We start from the raw sequence: 18,969 nt of genomic DNA, 5'->3' as shown, positions 1-18,969 counted from the left end.
AAGGGATTACAAGCATAGTTGTGTACTTGTGACAGGCTCAGAGAGGAGGGCTGAGGTGTTGGTGTGTCTTCTCAGACGTCAGTGATCTCTTATCTGGTCACATTTCTCATACAGTATACACACTGTATAAGCAGGTGTGTGTGAAACAGTGCTTCTCAGAAACGTCGCTGTGAAACAGCATGAATGTAGGGACCTCTTAGCCACTTTAGCTGCTGCAGAGTTGGGTTTGTCTGTCAAGAATAGATAAAGTTGAGATCTGATCTTCATGTAGAGCGAAAACTTTAACTCTTTCCTTTGACATGTGTTTATCATTAATGTTGTGCATGGAAAGCAGAAAAAAGAGCTGTGTGATGCTTCCTGTGTGGCTGTGCTAAAGCGCCTCACTATATTTAACTTCTTTGAAGGACCGCTGCTGGGAGAGATACTGTTGCCATGTAAGAGTTGTCAGGGGAGTTAGTTTGTTCACTGCCTCATCAATATTCTGACATCCGCTTCAATATGTTACATACACATAACACAAACAGTATTATGTCCAGCTGGTGACACGTGGTCCACTCACCTCCGGTGAGCTGTGGGTGAATTACATTTGAATAAAAGTAAATATGTAGATGTGATATGGCCTGATGCTACATTATGTGTTTTATTTTTTGGTCAGTTCAGTTCACAGCAAACATAATAGTGTATGAGTGAAACAGTCTATTTGCAGTGCGTGTAAACAGCCAGGGTTTATCTGGGTGGATCAGTAACATCCTCATGCCAGAACTTCTGGTGTCCCAGCAGAACATTGCATTATTAACCAGATGATTGATGTCATTTACCGCGTCTCTGTGGTTTTTATGTTGTGGCTGCAGTTTATAGAGAGAGGACCAGGCAGTGAGGAAAATGCTGATCTTTTCAAAAGCTTTTGGTTGGCAAATAAACTGGGACAGACGAGGAGACTTCCACATTCATTCAGCTGATATTCTGTCAGCTGGGAGAGACAGAAAATATTGGAATAAACAGGACAAAATCTTATGACATGGTATTGTTCAATAGATCCTGTTTTTTAAGGTTCAATTGCTTCAAGCAAAAATGTGTTTACAGCTCTATATAAACAAAATATATTCAGTAAAATAAAGTAAAAAAAAAAAACATAACTAGGATAAAACACAAGTACATTTGAAATAAAAACATTAAAACAATAAAAACAGTTAAATAAATGAGAAATACATCGTATAAAATTAAAAAAGTAAATAAAATGAATTTATTTATTTATTTAGTAATATATAATAAAATAGCTGTTTCTCACAGATTTGCAACAACAGGCATCAAAGTGTTAACAAAAGAAATAGGCACATCTATTATGAATCCAGTTTTTTTTTGTTTTTTTTTTTATCATCAGTGCAGGGACCCCCAGGTCCAGTTCTCTAACCTTCAGGTCAGCACAGGATGTCTACATAATATGTGTACAATATAACAATATGAATACATTCATGGTGAAATGAATAAAATGAAAAATACTTTATTAATCCCTAAAGGGAAATTCAATATTGTAGTCGATAATAATTTATTTGAGGAGGTCTTGTTCCAGAGGCTGATGGCTGCTGGCAGGAATGATCTTCTGTATCTTTCAGTCTTGCATCAGACCTGAAGAAGCCTCTCACTGAACACACTTTGTTGTTTCTTCACTGTGTTGTGGAGAGGGTGTGAAGAATCCTCCATCATCTTCATCAGCTTGTGCAGTGTTCTTCTTTGGACAATCAGCTCCAGCGGCTCCAGAGTTACTCCAAGCACAGAACCAGCTTTCTTGATCAGTTTGTTGATTCTTTTCAAGTCTCTGGTTCTGATGCTACTACCCCAGCAGATGCTGCAAAGCTGACTGCACTCTCCACAACAGACTTATAGAAGATATGCAACATCTTGGTGCAGACGTTAAAAGATCTCAGCTTCCTTAAGAAGTACAGTCTGCTCTGACCTTTCTTGTAGATGTAGTCAGTGTTGCATTTCCAGTCCAGTTTGTTGTCCAGCTGAACTCCAAGATACTTGTATTCCTCCACCACCTCCACCTCCTCTCCCAGGATGGAAACAGTGCTTTGTTTATTCTTGTTCCCCCTGAAGTCAACAATCATCTCTTTTGTGTTGCTGCTATTTATTATGAGATGATTGTCACCGCACCATTTAACAAACTGACTGACCAGTTCTCTGTTCTCTGCTTCTTGTCCATCCCTGATACACCCCACAACTACAGAGTCATCAGAGTATTTCTGCAGATGGCAGAACTCAGAGTTGTGCTGGAAGTCTGAGGTGTACAGTGTGAAGAGGAATGGTGAGAGTACAGTTCCTTGAGGTGCACCAGTGCTGCTGACCTCCATCTCAGACACACAACCTTTCAGTCTCACAAACTGTGGTCTGTTTGTGAGGTAGTCATAGATCCAGGTGGTTGTGGAGGGATCCACCCGGAATTTATGGAGCTTCTCACACAACAAAGCAGGCTGAATGGTATTAAAAGCACTTGAGAAATCAAAGAACATGACCCTCAGAGTGCTGCCTGAATGGTCCAGATGAGAGTGTGCTCTCTGGAGCAGGTATATGATGGCATCTTCAACCCCAAGTCCATTATGATATGCAAACTTTAACGGGTCCTGAAAGGTGTTTACTTGCTTGTTGAGGTGAGCTAGTAAGAGTCTCTCCAGGACTTTCATGATGTGAGATGTCAGGTTAACTGGTCTGTAGTCACTTGGTTCAGCTTGTTGTGTTTTTTTTAGGCACTGGAACAAGGCAGGAGGTTTTCCACAGTACTGGGACTCTATTTTGTCTCAAACTGGTGTTGAAAAGGTGCTGGAGAATCGGACATAGTTGTTTGGAGCAGGTCTTGAGAACTCTGGGACTGGCACCATCTGGACCTGCAGCCTTGTTCTGGTTCAGTTTCTCAAGTTGCTTCATAACCTGATTGCAGGAGAAAAACAAGGTGGAGGTCTCAGGATGTCCTGATGTGGAGGGAGATGAAGCTGTGTTCTGGTCCATGACTGAGCTGCAGGGTGATAGATTGGAGGCGTGACAGGAAAGCAGTGGGTTTATGGAGGGTGTGTGGTCTGTTGGGCTGGAGGTAGGGAGTGAACTGAACCTGTTGAACATGTTCAGCTCATTAGCTCTGTCCAGACCTCCATCAGGCTGGTCCCCTTTAACTTGAAGCCGGTGATCTTCTTCATTCCAGACCACACATCCCTCACGTTATTCTGCTGGAGCTGACTTTCTAACTTCCTCCTGTAGTCCTTCTTGCACTTCTTAGTTTGTGTTTTAAGTTGTTTTTGTGTTGCCCTCAATGACTCCCTGTCTCCATCCCTGAAGGGTTTCTTTTTGATGTTCAGCAGGTTTTTCAGGTCACTGGTGATCCAGGGTTTGTTATTGGGGAAGCACCTCACTGTTTTTGTTGGGACGATGCTGTCCACACAGAAGTTTATGTAATCTGTCACACACTCAGTCATGGTGTTAATGTTGTCTCCATGAGGTTCACAGAGGACGTTCCAGTCTGTAGCCTCAAAGCCTCCTCTAAGAGTATCTTCAGCTTCAGCAGACCAGATTTTGATAGTCTTTGTGATGACTGGTTGCTGCTGAACAATGAGCTTGTTGGTGGAGGTGAGAAGAACCAGATTATGGTCAGATCTTCCTAAAGGAGGCAGGGCAAAAGAACTGTATCCATTATTGATATTTGCATAAAATAAGTCGAACGTCTTATTTTCTCTGGTGGAGCAGCTGACAAACTGCTGGAATGTTGGTAGAGTTGCAGAGAGGGAAACGTTGTTGAAGTCTCCGGAGATCGCCATGAATGAGTTTGGATGCTGTGTTTGTGGCCGAGCAACAACGGAGCTGATGACGTCACAGGCTGTGTCTGGTGCGGTAACAGGCATTATGTAAACTGCTACCAGAATAACACAGGTAAACTCTCTGGGTAAATAATATGGACGGAAGCTCACAGCTAACAGTTCGATGTCCCTTGTGCATATCTTCTCCTTGACAGTAACATGTCCAGGATGACACCAACGCTGGTTAACCAGCACTGCAATTCCACCACCCTTTAGCTTTCCACTTTGTTGTCTACTGTGGTCTGCACGGACCGTTTTAAAGCCCATTTCAGACACATTACAGTCAGGGATGTGTTCATGCAGCCATGTCTCGGTGAAGCACATCATACTGCACTCTCTGTATTCTTTCTGAGACCTTGTTAGCATCTTGAGCTTGTCCGTTTTGTTAGCTAGCTATCTCACATTACCCATAAGGACGGTTGGGAGAAATTGTTTAAATCTCCATCGCTTTCTCCGCTGTCTCACTCCCGCTCTGCATCCTCTTGTCCTTCATTTCAACTCCATGGGGATTTGATGTGTTGTTTCACTGATAATCCTGATTTGGCAGAATTTAATTGGTTGATCCCGATTGTAAACAAGTCTTTCATGGAGACTCATCATAAGTCTTGAAGGAGCCAAATAATGGGGTATTTGATGGTAATAGTTTAAAAACTTTTAAGTGTATACGGGAGGGCTGCTCACGTTAACATGATGCATTTCTAATTTCTATGTATATTTATTTGGACTATAATAATTAGAATACTTTTTTCCACAAATGGTTGAAATACTGGTTAATAATGTAATAAATAAAGAAATAACAAATGCTTTAGCAATGTGTATCCAAACCAAGTGATAGATGTCTCAGATAGGTTCATTTCCAGAATTTATTGAAATAAATTTACTAAAGTCACAAAAACATTGTTCTACTAAATGGTAAAGGTGGCTGTTAAAGATCTACAGTAGGACTATGTGACTTAGCAGCCATCAGCTGCTAAAAGTCTTCTTCCTCTGCACTTACGTCGTCACTTCTGCCGCTCTGCTGGGAGCTTTTTTTAATCCACCGAACTCGGTAGAGTCCCTTGTCCTTCCACAGTCAGTAGGCGTTTTCATCGTTGCGCCTGTCCTTTAGCGCTGCGTTGTTTCCAGCCGCAGAGACTTCATTTCCTCGGTGATTCTCTGGAAGAAGGAAAGGCATGCCGCCACGGTCTCCAGCTCTGATAGGGAGCTTAAATTGCTCATAGATTACACCTCACTGGTACTTAAGTCATTTATGCGTTGGTAGCAAGCAAACAAATGCAGCTTGTTGCCTCTGTAGCTATGGTAACCACTGGTTAGAGCAGACTCAGGGCAGGCCGAAAATGTAGAGTAACCAGAGTGCGTGTGTGTAAGTGTGTGTGTGCTGTTTCTGTGGAGACATCACCCTCAGAAATGAAATCCATATTTTATTTTTTGTTTGTTTTCTCCCAGTCCGCAGTGTCCACGTAGGGTTAACCACACAGGTGTGATCTGCTGTTTGCAGCAGGGCCTTCCCACCAGCCCGAGATGGTTTCACTTGTTTTGCTGGCGCTGGCCGCGACACCACCATGGAGGAGAGAACAGAACGTTGACACAGTTTATGATGAAGGTTGGACCTCCTGTGATGGTGAAGATGTGACCAGTTTACCAGCAGCTGTCTTATGAATCTGCACAGAATATGCACAGAAGAATAATATTTATGGAGATACGTGGACTAACCAGGAAATCCTGTTGTTGAATGCAACATCACATCCGTTACACAAACACAGACGTTTGTTTGCTCCTCCGTTTGGGACAGTGCAGATGGAGGGTCAAGCAGGCTTAATGACTGACCTCGTCAGTGTGTGGTTAGCTCTTTGTGTTAAAGGCCTCAGATGTCCTCAATGTGTCATCAAAGTTGTCCGAAACCTGGAGTTTTGAGGTCAGAAAGTTACGTCATGTGTCTTTAAGGTCAATTTATGGTCTATTCCATACCTAAACGGGGATGTCTGTTTCAAGTGTTGCCATACGTTGCTGCATTCGTACTTCCACACGTCCTGTACGTTGTCTTAGTTGTTAAGTCAGTTTATCTGCTAGTGGGCATTGCTGAGTCCACTGATGTTCTGTGGGCTCGCTAAGCTCCTTGAAAAACTGACTAAATTACTCTCATTACCAACGCAGAAGACAGATTGTCTATCTGTCTACGTATCCGTCTTCTGCATGGAGCATAAATGGGCTTTTAGTCGGGAAGAATAGATACCAGTTTTATAAAGACTTCTGTCGAAGTTCTTTCATCTTTATTCTGTTTAGGTATATACAGTCAGATGCCGTTCAGTAACCAAACAGCAACAGACTGACACTTACAGCTTATGTTAGCCTGTTCTAGTGTTGAGTTATCAACTCAAACCTTTTGTTGAAGAAAAGGTGTAAAAGTACCGGTTTCAAAACTGACTGCTGAAAGTATACATGTAAAAGTAATGGAAAGGGGGAGAAGCCATTAAGACAGAAAGACTGGACAGTGTCACAGAGGCCTATAGTTCACCCCCCACCTCCCTAAAAACCGTTATTCTAAAGACCATAATGTCCTTCTAGACGTTTTATACAGCCGGGTTTATTAGTTTCATCCATCTGACCTACTTTTTCATTTGCAGCTTTTTTATTTGATCTTATGTAGCCAATAGACCATTTAGCCAAAACTAGAACCCCTCACCTACTGCTGGTTTTTAGCACAGCATATCAGGGCTGGTATGCAGTTGGAGCTGCTAGCTTCGCAGGCTTAGCATGCCCACAGCTGCCTCTCTGTGTTTTGGCCCGCAGCATGCGTTAGCCAGCACCGTGCTCATGTGCCCACTCCAGATCCATACGCTGAATTATTGATAAACCTGTGGTTACACCAAGATCCAGAGAGAGAGAGCGAGAGATGTAAGGAGAAAGCTACATGACCCAGAGGGATGGGAAATTACACTGAGGGGAAGGGGGCACACTCGAGGGATAGGCTGAGGCGGAAGAGAGAGTGAGAGAGGATAGGAGGCATGGAGAGAGAGAGAAACAGAGGCAGACAGATTGAAGAAATAGGAGCCTCTGTCTCTGAGCTCGACACAGATCAGCAACACCAGATACTTTTATTTATTCAGGCTGCTGCGCATGTGAGTCTCTCACTGAGCCTCAGCCACCACGGGAACACTGTGTGCTGCATTTACCTCCAACACCGGGTGGAGGGACCCTGGCTGTTGTTAACGGCTGCTGCAGGAGAGGAGATCTGCAATCCGAAGTGTTGAATTAACCAGAAAGATTATGTTCCATCTTGCTATTTATATTTGGACTTTTCTTGGCCTTGGCTTAAAGATGGTTGTTTGTCCCGACAAGCAGGCTATGAGGCCTCACTGAAGATCATCCTCAAAGCTGCAAGTTAGTGTTCATCGTTACCACTCACTGCCTTGTTTACAGTGCTTCTTAGTTGCAGGTCATGCAGTCACTTTATAATGACATGTTGGCAACTCTCTGTCAGGCTCCAGATGCATGTAGCACAGACTCATGCAGTGTTTTAATGTGTCTATGTAAGGTGATCAAAGTACAAACTACAAAACCACATATCAAAAAATATACATTTTTTCTATGAGAAATCGACCACTTTTATAACTCAATGCTGGTTTTATTACTAACCTGTCGCCACTGTTTTTGCTCCTGAAAGGGAAATCAGTGTGCATTAATATATTAATTGCAAGGCCATGTGACATCTAAACACAACTCAATTATATAAATACTGGAAGGAAAAGCTTCAAAACGCTGTTAAAATTCATTCATTCATTAATTTTCTACTCTGCTTAGCTCACCTGCTTCTCAATAGATTTTATTTAAAAGTCCAAATTTGCTCTTTTTCTTTTAAGCTGGAATTTTTTAAATCCTTTTTTAACACTTTTTTCTGGTTTTCTTTCTATTTTCCTTCTTGTTTTTCATTTTAAATTATTTAAATGTTTCTGTGAAGCACTTTGAGTCACTCAGTTGTGCTGTAGAAATAAACTTCCCTTGCCTGACGTAGTCCAATTCAGGATCACGTGGAAGCTGTAGCTTATCCTTGCAGTTAGCAGGCCAGAGGCAGGGAACATCTGGGACAAGTCGCCAGTCCATCACAATGCCAACACAGAGCGATAAACAACCATTCACACTCACTCTGAGTGAGAATTGAAAATAACCAGTTAAGCTAACATGCATGTCCTGGACGGAGGAGGATGGAGGAAGCTAGAGTACGCAGAGAGAATCCATACATACAAGAGAACATGCAGATTCCACACAGAAACTTGCTGCTTTCACGCTGTGAGGCCACAGCGCTGCAGATGTCAATGTATCAATTGTAAAGTATCGATGCACCAGTCACACAATGGTCCCTGTCTCTTCACTGTGTTTTACTTTTGTTGATTTTTTTTTCTATTTTATCTAACTTTGTCAAGACTAAAAGAAAAAATAGTTCACTCAGTTTTACACTTCTACATTTGTCAGAAGGGTTACACAAAACAGGGAAACAAAGGAGTGTGTGAGAAATTAAAATGAAATATGCCAATATGTCTGTCAACTCCCCAATCCACTGCTGTTTTTGTTATTATTATTATTATTATTATTATTATTATTAGTAGTAGTAGTAGTAGTAGTAGTAGTAGTAGTAATATTATTATTATTATTATTATTATTATTATTATTATTATTGGTAGTAGTAATATTATTATTATTATTATTATTATTATTATTATTATTATTATCAGTAGTAGTAGTAGTAGTAGTAGTAGTAGTAATATTAGTATTATTATTGTTATTATTATTGGTAGTAGTAATATTATTATTATTATTATTATTATTATTATTATTATTATTATCAGTAGTAGTAGTAGTAGTAGTTGTAATATTAGTATTATTATTATTGGTAGTAGTAGTAGTAGTAACACTAGTAGTAATATTAGTATTATTATTATTATTATTATTATTATTATTATTATTATCAGTAGTAGTAGTAGTAGTTGTAATATTAGTAGTATTATTATTGGTAGTAGTAGTAGTAACACTATTATAATTATTATTATTATTATTATTATTATTATTATTATTATCAGTAGTAGTAGTAGTAGTTGTTGTAATATTAGTATTATTATTATTGGTAGTAGTAGTAGTAACACTAGTAGTAATATTAGTATTATTATTAGAGTCCAAGCTATTCAAAGTATAGCCGGAGCCTATTGGTATTATTATTATTTATAGTAGTAATAGTAGTAAAATAAATGAGTACCAGTTTGAGTACCACTGGAAGCTGACTAAAGCTCATGGATTTAATGTTTTCATGATGCACAGCTCAGTCTGAAGCCATTTAGTCTGTTTAACAGCAGATTAATGCTCGGTGAGGGAGGGATGACTGATGGCCGAACTGCTCTAAGTATTGATCTGATTGTTGCTGATGAACTAATACGTGTCGTGTCTCTTTGCTGTGTCTGCAGTCGATGCAGTCTTCCAGAGGCTCTCTCTCCCTGTGGCTGAGAAAGCAGCAGCATGTCTCGCGTCTCCTCCACAGCCAAGCGCTATGCTGGCTCCTCCTACACCAGCCACTACAGCTCCTACGGCTCCTCCCTGACCCCGGGCCTTAGCTCCTACAGCGAGCGGGACAAGCTGTCCTCCTACAAGTCCCCTTCCTCCTCCTCCACCTCTTCCTCAGGGTACTCCTCCACCTATCTGAGCAGCTCTGCAGCCCGCAGCCGCAACTACAGCACCTCCTCTGACCCTGACCGTGACCGGGGACGAACCATCCCGCGTACTGACCTCCTCGGAAGCAGCAGCAGCCGCCGGAGCGAGAGCCTCAGCAGAACTCCCGTCAAGAGCTATGGCGGGTCAGGGCTGAGTGGGGGCTCTGCCTATTCCAGCTACAGCTCCTATTCTGCATCGCCAGCCCAGTCCAGCTACCTCTCCTGTTCACCGGCGGCCTCCAGCATCTCGCTCAGTCGACGGAAATCGGTATCACAGAGCGACCTGAGCAGGGACCTGGCCTCTGTGAGCCTCAGCGAAGCGTCCTCCTCTTCCTCCACCCCGTCCTCTTCCACCAGTGCCCTGCGAAGTGCATACCGGAGTCGAACTGCAGATGTGCCTGACTCGTACGGCGCCGGCTCCCGGCCGGGCTACTCGGGCCTGTCACGGAGCTCCACCCAGGAGGCCTTCAGCAGCAGCAGAGCCTACAGCTCTTCAGCGTGGGAGCCGAGCAGCAATGGTCTGTCTGATTCTCCGAGCAGAGACTCCACAGTAAGTCCTCTCTTCTACTTCTTCTTCTCTGTTATTATTGCAGTCGTTTTCCTCCAGAGAATCGATAGCCAGGAGCTGCGTAAGGCTGAAAACTGCAGTCGTTATCAAATGGTTTCATTTCATTAAGTTCAGCCATACTGGTGAAGCTCTGAAATGTAGTCTTTATTCTGGTAACACAATTTTTGTCCAAATGGGGGCACTGTTAGTCCAAGTACTGTCAGTGCACTTGTAAAGGACTCCACATGTTCAGCCTGCCTTTTTATTCCCTGTTTGCTGTTTTCTGTGAAAATACGGCACTTAAAATGCATTTTCTCCTGTGTTTTAACAAGAATCAGTCCTGTAACAGTGTCTTTCAAAAAGGGGGGCCCCAAAGAGCACAGGGGGCCCTTGAGCCTAGGTGAACATGAAAGCCATATCCACACTGATGAATTGAAGTTTTCCCAGTAACATTATTTTTTATCATGTGGTTGTTTCTTGTCTTGGAACTGGTGTTTTGGGAGCTAGGTCCTAAAGTGAATAAATGAGGGTCAATAAAATCTTTCATTCATTTTCTGTACGGTTTAGTCCAAGTCAGGTTCACAGGGAAGCTGAAACCTAATCCTAGCAAATAGCAGACCAATGGTACACTTTGCACATGTCGCCAGTCCATCGCAGATCATTTAAATCTGCAATACAAATATATCCTTGGTTAAATATAAAGAAAGCTACTTAGTAGGCCACATATTGAGCATCAAATTCTGATTATGTACTGCAGTTTTAGTGAAGTCAGTGAGCTGATGGTGCTACAGTAGCGCTGTAGTTATGGATGAGTTATGGTGAGAACCTGTTTAATGAAAGCATAAAGCCAAGCATGGTTTCAGCATGGTGTGGGGTGGGGCTTCCACAGGCTTCTAGTCATTACATGAAGGGGGTCTTAAAGGAAAATAGGCCATGATCATTGCAATAACATAAAAACACTTTGGATGTGGGACCATAGCAACACCTGACCCTTCCTAACCCAGCAATAGCTTGCACCTTTCTGAGAGAACCTTTTGACCCTGATGATCTGGGTCTGTAGGTCACTCCCATCTCTAAGTTCAGTGTAAATGTTATGTAAATGTTATACATGCAGGTCAGAAAACTCAACTGACCCATTTCTCCTCGGGATTATTCCCAACAACCGCTCACATGAGCAGAAAAGGTAGTGTGGGAAGTAGGGGGAGTGATGCAGACAAATCTGGGCTGGAAAGAAGCTTTTAGTAGCTTTCAAGTTCTTACAACTATTAGTGGATACTTGTTAAAATAGCATCTAGAAATATAAATTCAGACTCAAGATTGAATGATCTCTCCCCCACTAGTACCCTCCACTGCCTCTCACTGTTCAGTAAAAAGCATTAGGTCTTATATTCTTTTAGAGTTCTAATGTCGGCCATTCAGGCCACCTTTTCACGATGGAGGAGTTTGTGCTTCCTGATGATTGTTGGACAGATGTTGTAGGCTTTGTGCGCCTGTTAGGGTCACATGTGACAAACATGTCCCTAGGGGAGGGACCAGACCAAGCACGACTCAAAGACCCCTGTGAAACGGCCTGGACGTGAGGACACAGAGGCAAATGCCCGGTGGCCTTGGGCTGAACCTGTGAGGTTACCATGGAGTAACTATCTGCAGGAGGAGCCGTGGGGCTTGGGTGCAGTGTGAACTGGGCAGCGGTCAAAGGCAGGGAACTTGGTGGTCCAATCCTGCGCTGCAGAAGCTAGCTCTACGAAGATGGATAATCATCATCTCTCAAGTGGGGAAGGAGCTTGAGCTGCTGGGTGAGGTTCAGCGGCTCTGGCAAGATATAGTTGGACTCATGTGGACACATGATGTGGGCTCTTATAACCAGTGTCCTTGAAAAGGGTTGGACCCTCTTCCACTCTGTAGTTGCTCTGGAGGAGAGGCACTGGGCAGATGGGGCCATATTCATTGCCCAGTGACTTGCTGCTGGCACATTGGGGTATACCCCAGTGTACAAACCGGTAGCCTCCCTCTAGGTCGACATTGGGTGGAGGAACAGGTCTTGATGGTTTAGAATACCCACCCTTTGTGGAGTCCGAGGACAAAATCTCGGAGAGTATGGTCCTACGGAGGACTTCTATGCATTTTACATGTTTTTATTCATACTCTTATGTAACTCCCCCAAATATGTAAATTACAGATAGGCCTGTCACAGTAACAAATTTTTCCATGCGATTAGTTGTCTCAGAAATTATTGCGATAGACGATAATATTGCGCTAAGCGACTATTGTTGTCATTTTGAGACCATTTTCAGCTAAAATAACAATAAAGCCATAATAATGCAAGTACACCCTTTCAAATATCAACATACTTTAATTTCTAAAGAACATTTAGCCTGATGTGCAGATTAGTTTATGCTCATCCAGTCCCCAGTCTGCTGAAACAGATCAGGATTTCTCCTGGGGTTTTGGCAATGGTTATCTGGAACATATGGTCTCTAAACGCAATGTAACACAGTTTCACAGTCTATGGTAAAGCTCATATAAGGGGAAATGTTTGGACTTGACCAGAGGTGGAATGGTAAAATTGAATGTCTTTGATCGCCTTCAGTATGTCATTTTTCATGTCATTGTAAAGTTGTGGACTTGCCGTTTGTAACATGTATGTTCATCCAGGCAATTCATACTGGTTTTTAAATGTTTGCAACATTTTTCAAAATGTCGCCTTTTTTAACAATCTTAAAGGGCAACATCACTTTACCAACTACGCTGTCTGAGTGCACGCCATGTTGCACTGTCCTGTTTGTGTTCAATCTGTTGGTTAAACACCGCAGTGATTGTGGACTGTCAGGAAGATGGAGCTTGCCTGTCTGTTAAGATCTTTTTTCCCAGCTGGGAAAACTAAAGTTGATTAATGTGTTTTAAGTGCACATGGAAGCTTGTTGTATTGCCATGTTTAGTTAATATTGTTTTAAAACACATAAGGCATAAGAAAGATAGAAAATTAAAATTATTGCGTCCGGCAAACTCATTGCGCACATTTTTTCTTATTGTGCGATTAATTGACTTATTGCTTATTGCAACAGGCTTAATTACAGATTGTAATGTGCATTAAAAATGTATTAAATGTCAGAGAGGTGCCTACCTTTCAATCCACTGTATGAACTGACAGCACTTACGTGATGGCTCTCTTTTTCATATTAAAACCCTCTTACTTCTGTCAAAGATATAGATGTCAGGAGAAGCTGAATGATTCTGTGATTTAAAGGAATTTCTGTGACATCAGCTAGCATGTGTATTTTCTTTTCTACTGAAAAAGATGCATTATATCTTAAGTGAATTATCCATTTTTATTTAAAAAAAAAAAACTATACAGCCTTACTTTACTATACTGGATATATTATTAGACCAGACTTAGAGACATATTCCTTTATAACTGAGAATATTTAGACATGTAAAATTATTGGTCAGATCAGTAATCAATACATCTCTCAATAGCGTGTGTAACTGTAAGCTGCAAAGCTGCTGTGATGTGCACGTATCGGTGTGGATCCTTCTCATACACACAAACATGGCACACAAACATGGCTTCAGGGAGAAAGAACAGCACGTGTCAAACGTGTGTGTTTGCGTCTGTACATGTGCATGTGAATGTGTGTACGTGTATGTGACATTGTTTCACCCTCTGATGTGGGTGTGACCTGTGTGCAGTGTGTGCTGTCTGACACATTGCAGGCGCGATATCAGCTCTCGTATGGACACTTACTGACCACACGCGATATTAAGTCAGTCGTTGGAGTAACAACACTGACGGCAACTGAATCGATTAAATTGCTTAAAACTGTGTTAATTTTCTCTTTGCACGCAGCACAGTCAAAACTAAACGCTTTTAGGGAGTTTTTAAGATGTTTTAAAAGGATTCTTCACAGTGTGGGTGGAAATGAGTTGCTCGGTGGAGGTCTGTACTCTCCGAGTGCTTTTCTAGTTTCACATGGAAAGCAGACTGAATTTTTAAAAAACACTGATATCCAGTTGAAGAAAAAAACAAACAGAAAGCAGCTTGAATTACTAAACATCAAAACTTTGCAGCCGCAGTCACAAAGTAAAGAACAAAGTTCAGCTGCAGTCCTCAGAGCAGCTCTACCAGTAGTGTTGCTGGTTTCCGACACAAAGCTGGAGGAACATATACTAAAGGAACCTCACAGTAGCTCACCCTCCGGCTGGATAATACTCCATTGCTTTGTTTTGGTCATATGAGTGTGAAGCATGAAGCTGACAGTGCAGTACGGAGGTGGTGCTACGATGAGGTGTTGTTCAAAACCGAGTCAAAGAAATGTGCACAGTAAAGATTCAAAGCACACTTCCAAAAGGTTTCTGAAGACGTATACAGTTTACTGTCTCCTCCTCTTTTATTTGATGGATTTATTTGGTTTAGTGCAACCACAGTTCCAAAAAAGTTGGAATGTTCTGTAAATTGTAACCAAGAACCGAATGCAATGGTTTAATACGCTCAAACCATATTTTATTTCCAGGAGAACATAAGCAACATGTAGGATGTTGCATGAAAATTTTCATTTCATGAAAATGGATGGCTCATTTTGAATCTGATGACAGCAACACATCTGTAAAACGTTCAGGAGCTACAAAAGGCTGGAAAAGTAACTGGTTAAAATAACTGGACAAGCGTTTTATAAATAACTGGCTAAATGGTTATTTTTGTAATTTGTTCTTGCATCACTCGCACATGCTCATAACTACTCAAGAAGGTCAGAAAGCTTGGACGTCCATTGAAATTTCCATTAACAGTCGTCTTTACCAGGAAAATTAGAACGATGCCGTAGAGCTGTTGTGTGTTTGTATGTTCCAGTTGAAGAGGGGAGAAGTCCTGTAAACAGGGAATAAGTTTAGAAATGCAGTGGGCGGTCCCGTGTTAGTTGTGCTGTTGATCTACTGAATATTTTTTACCAATCAAACCAGTAAATACACAGCTGGCCCCAGAAACACGTCAGATGGTCAGTCTGTCCCTGTGTATGGGATAAAATGGGCTGGTTTTCTTTCTGTAAAAGTCCGCATTTGACCGTATTGGACCAAACGTTCCATGAGTGGAACCCAATAAATACGTGTTTTCCTTAGTCCACATCAAAAGAATAGAAATAGATTTTTATTCTATGGATGTCAGAAAAGGCAAGGCTACTTACGGAAGGTTGTAGGTCTCTGACATCCCCCCTGAGGCATGTTAGACAGCTCTGTCAAAAGCCTTGAAGGTAAGGTGGGCTGATTTAGCCAACAAAACTGCCATTAAAGATGTTTTAGAGGCTTTTTGAGCAGGTCAGAATAACCTTTAGCAATATCCAACGATTCCCTTTTCTTCAGCTTCTTCATATCTGCTTCTATGTAAACCATTTTACCACAATTTAGAAAAATAATCCACATTCAGTGGGAAACTACGATGTAAATAAACTCTTCTGATCACCTTTGCTAGTTATTGGCATGCGTGGGTGGCGACTGCAAAACTTGCAAAAAGGGTTTATTGGGAACAGGTGAGTAACAAAGGAGCACCTCAGAGAGGCAGAGCCTCTTAGATGTAATGATGAAGAGAATTATTTTTGTTCATTCATTCATTCATTTTTATTTGAACAGTTTTACTGAGTAGCCACAAAAGGCAACCTGTATTTTTCTCAGCATGTTCTTTCTTTTGATTGTTACTTCCTTGTGACTGATGTTCTTACCAGTTCTGATTTTTCTGGGAATACTGGTGACAGCGGTACCACTCCTAAGAGTGACTTTACAGCAGTTTGAATCATCACTTATTCTTTTCTTGTTGTGACACAAAACATCTGCACTGGAACAGGGCTGGAAAGCGAGCCAAACCGTATCCTGATATTTTCTGACGAGCAGGCTGAACTAAAATAGCCACTGCTGGCGCCATGTAGTCCTGTTAGCGTTGTGCCATGTTGACAAGGAAGGCAGTTTTGTTGACATGACTATCTTCAGCTTGAGTTTTTTACGTTTTCTTATCTGTAACATTAAACAAATTAAAATAAGATACATAGAAAAATGAAATACAGTCTTTCAAACTATATCTGTCACCACTTCCCTGTGAAATTCTGACAGCATTAAATGATGAAAGTTGAGGTTTTTCCATCAAATGCTGGTCGATTAACCTGCTATATGTCATGTACTGTATGTATAGCTTCACCTTTAGACAAGCTGCCTTAGACCATCTGACTTCTTAATATCCACGTGACTTTTGAATTTCAAAACATTCAAATTCATCTTTTGAGACTCGGTCAGAGACTCTGATCCAGGGCTGTTGTTATCTAACGTTAAGAACCGGCTCTTGGAACAAAGACAATGAGAACCTTTCATTCCTACTTTTCTCTCTTTGGCTCCTGCAGACAGACTGTAAGACCAGGGCAGCGTGTAAACCATTGTGATTTTATGCCGAAGTAAATCTGTTGTTTGTACCTCGCGTCTAGACATTTTGTTGAGTCAACAGTATTTTTAGACTGTCTGACTCTCCGTTTACCACCTTGTTCAGACAGCTTATGTTTTGATTAAGAAAAATGAAAAACAGTCCGGTGCAAGATGAAGCTTCCCTTTGAGAAATAAAGGTTAACACAGCAGAGTTTCAGTTTTGTAAGCTGTTATTGTGGGAGTACCTGATTGGTGGGGTTTGTAGGTCAGTGTAGTACATTACATTTGTCACATAACATCATGCTATTCCATATCTTCATTACCACATGGGCCTTTATATGTTTATACTTTACAAATATAAAAGATTTTATTGATAACCACTTAACGAGGTCACCGTGATGGAGCCAGCCTTTCACTGTTTGTTGGACCTTTCTGTTTTCTTCCACCTGCTACAAGCTGAAACTTTTACGGTCTAAACATCAGCAGCAGCTGCTCCTCATTACCAGCTGTGCAAACGTCCCAACGTCTCAGATAAGCTGGTTGAACCCTGACTTTCCCCTAAAAGAGCTGAACTTAACCCACTTACAAGTCTCGCCAACAGCTTAGGATTGTTATCTCATCCACTCTGGGGATCGCTACTCTAAATCTTGTGGCCACAGAGCTGCCAGGATCCAATGAAAGTTGATCAATATCAAAAGAGCTTTGCTCCGTGGGTCAGTTCTACCTTCACCCCTTAACTCCATAAAGCCTGAATTTGTTTACAATTGTATGAAAACAAAATAAATCAAGAAAGAAATGACAAAATAAAAAGACAGGAAATCAAATAAAACCTATTTTAATATGAAAGAAATTAATAAAAATAAGTAGTAAGTAAAACTAATACCTAAAGAAAATCACAAATAAAACCAAATAATAAATAGAATATTTAAATAAAAAGGAATAAAATAAAAATTCATTTAAAAAAAAGGCCTTAAGTGTCTTTTTTATAAATTTGTGACAATGGCTGGTTAACGAGTTAAATATAAAACAGAACTGGCAAGCTGACCTTTTATCTGCTAGTTTTCCAAGATAAGCCTGCTAGTTTACATTTGTTTGTTTTTAAAGGCTTTACACCATACTTTGTTGTCCTCTTTGAGAGAATTTGCTCAGATATTATCAGGACGGACTGGGACAAAAAAAAAAAAATCAGCCTTGGCATTTTGGCCCAGACTGGGTCAGATATCACTGCGTCCTTTACATGTAAATATTGACCATGCAGCTCCTTAGAGCCACTAAAAATGTGCAGTGAGTAAATAGAAATCTAAAATACTACAAGCAAGATTACTTGTTAATAAAATAAAAATGTATATTCACATTGATAATGTTAGAAATGAGATTCCTCCTTCAGTGTGCCATGGGTAGGATGATACCCATGTCAGTGCAAAGCCTGCTTCTCTTTCAATGTGCTGACATATGTCATACGCTGTTTGAAAGCTAATGTTATTAAGAATAAGACCATATACACCATTCCAGTACGCATTCATAACTGTGACTCTGACTCAGTCAAAAAGCAACGATGTTGGCTTTGCTCATTTTCTGAGGCTTACAGTATCCCATGAGCAGATGCATATCCAACAAAACCAGTTGTTTTACACCAGCAAGGGTCCAGTAAATGTATTCCAGAGAAACCGTCAATCCACAAGTTTAATAAGGAAACCTTATCTGCTGTTGATAACGGTTATGTCCGTCAGACATGTTTTGCTTTTCTTCATCCTAATGTTAGCTAGCTTACAGTCGTTAGCCTCGCCATGACACCAAAACTGCTGTGACCTCTGAACTTTGATTGTCACCTCCCTCTGGTATAGCCCGCTATACCATTTTCATCACCACAAGAGTTAACGAACAGCTGAGCTGTAGGAAATACTGCAGGAATTTAGTTAGGATTACATCAATATTAGCAGAGTAATTATACCTGATGCATCAGATAGCTAATGAGAAGCTGGAGACAACTTTATTTGCCCTGCGACATTGCACTGGGCTTTATTCCAGACTGGGACTGCTAAATGCGCTGTATGTTTCTAATGGTTTGTAAGGCAGAACCTGCAAATTGTTCAATAGTGTCGTCATATAAAATAATTTTATTTCAAAATGCTCGGTTAGGTCTCTTTTATTGGATGACTAGTCTTTGGAGACAGAAATGTTTGTGCTTTGTCAGTAATTCTGACAGTGGATCGTTTTATTAACCTTTTATTACAGCACAATATCATGATTTATGTTAAATGGTTAAAAAATAGAAGCAACCATGGTTACTAGAGGTCTCCAAATAGCACACTTTTGGCACACCTGGTCCTATATTTGAATTTCTGTAAAAGCCTGGTTTTCTGTTGTATTACCGTCATATTTGATGTGTGAGTAGACTGCAGACTGTAAGTCTGTTGTGTTTTCCATAGGACCACACCAAGCTACGGTCATTTATAAGGGAAATGGTTTTGAATGAGAATTAGGCAGA

At 41.1% G+C, this 18,969-nt stretch overlaps 1 protein-coding gene across 1 annotated transcript in view; it reads left to right on the top strand.

Moving 5' to 3' along the window:
- The window catches only part of LOC306760530 (ubiquitin carboxyl-terminal hydrolase 2-like), a 57,974-nt gene that overhangs the window by 10,064 nt on the left and 28,941 nt on the right, over window positions 1–18,969 (top strand). Inside the window, 2 exon segments of the mRNA XM_079246405.1 lie at window positions 9,296–9,336; window positions 9,338–10,088. Of these exon segments, the coding sequence (XP_079102531.1) occupies window positions 9,299–9,336; window positions 9,338–10,088 (789 nt within the window). The 5' untranslated portion in view covers window positions 9,296–9,298.

This window comes from Telmatherina bonti, assembly GCF_933228915.1.
Source record: "Telmatherina bonti genome assembly, chromosome: 9".
In the NCBI taxonomy this organism is placed as follows: domain Eukaryota; kingdom Metazoa; phylum Chordata; class Actinopteri; order Atheriniformes; family Telmatherinidae; genus Telmatherina; species Telmatherina bonti.
Note: the sequence above shows the minus strand (reverse complement) of the source record. Positions and strands in the feature narration are given on the sequence as shown.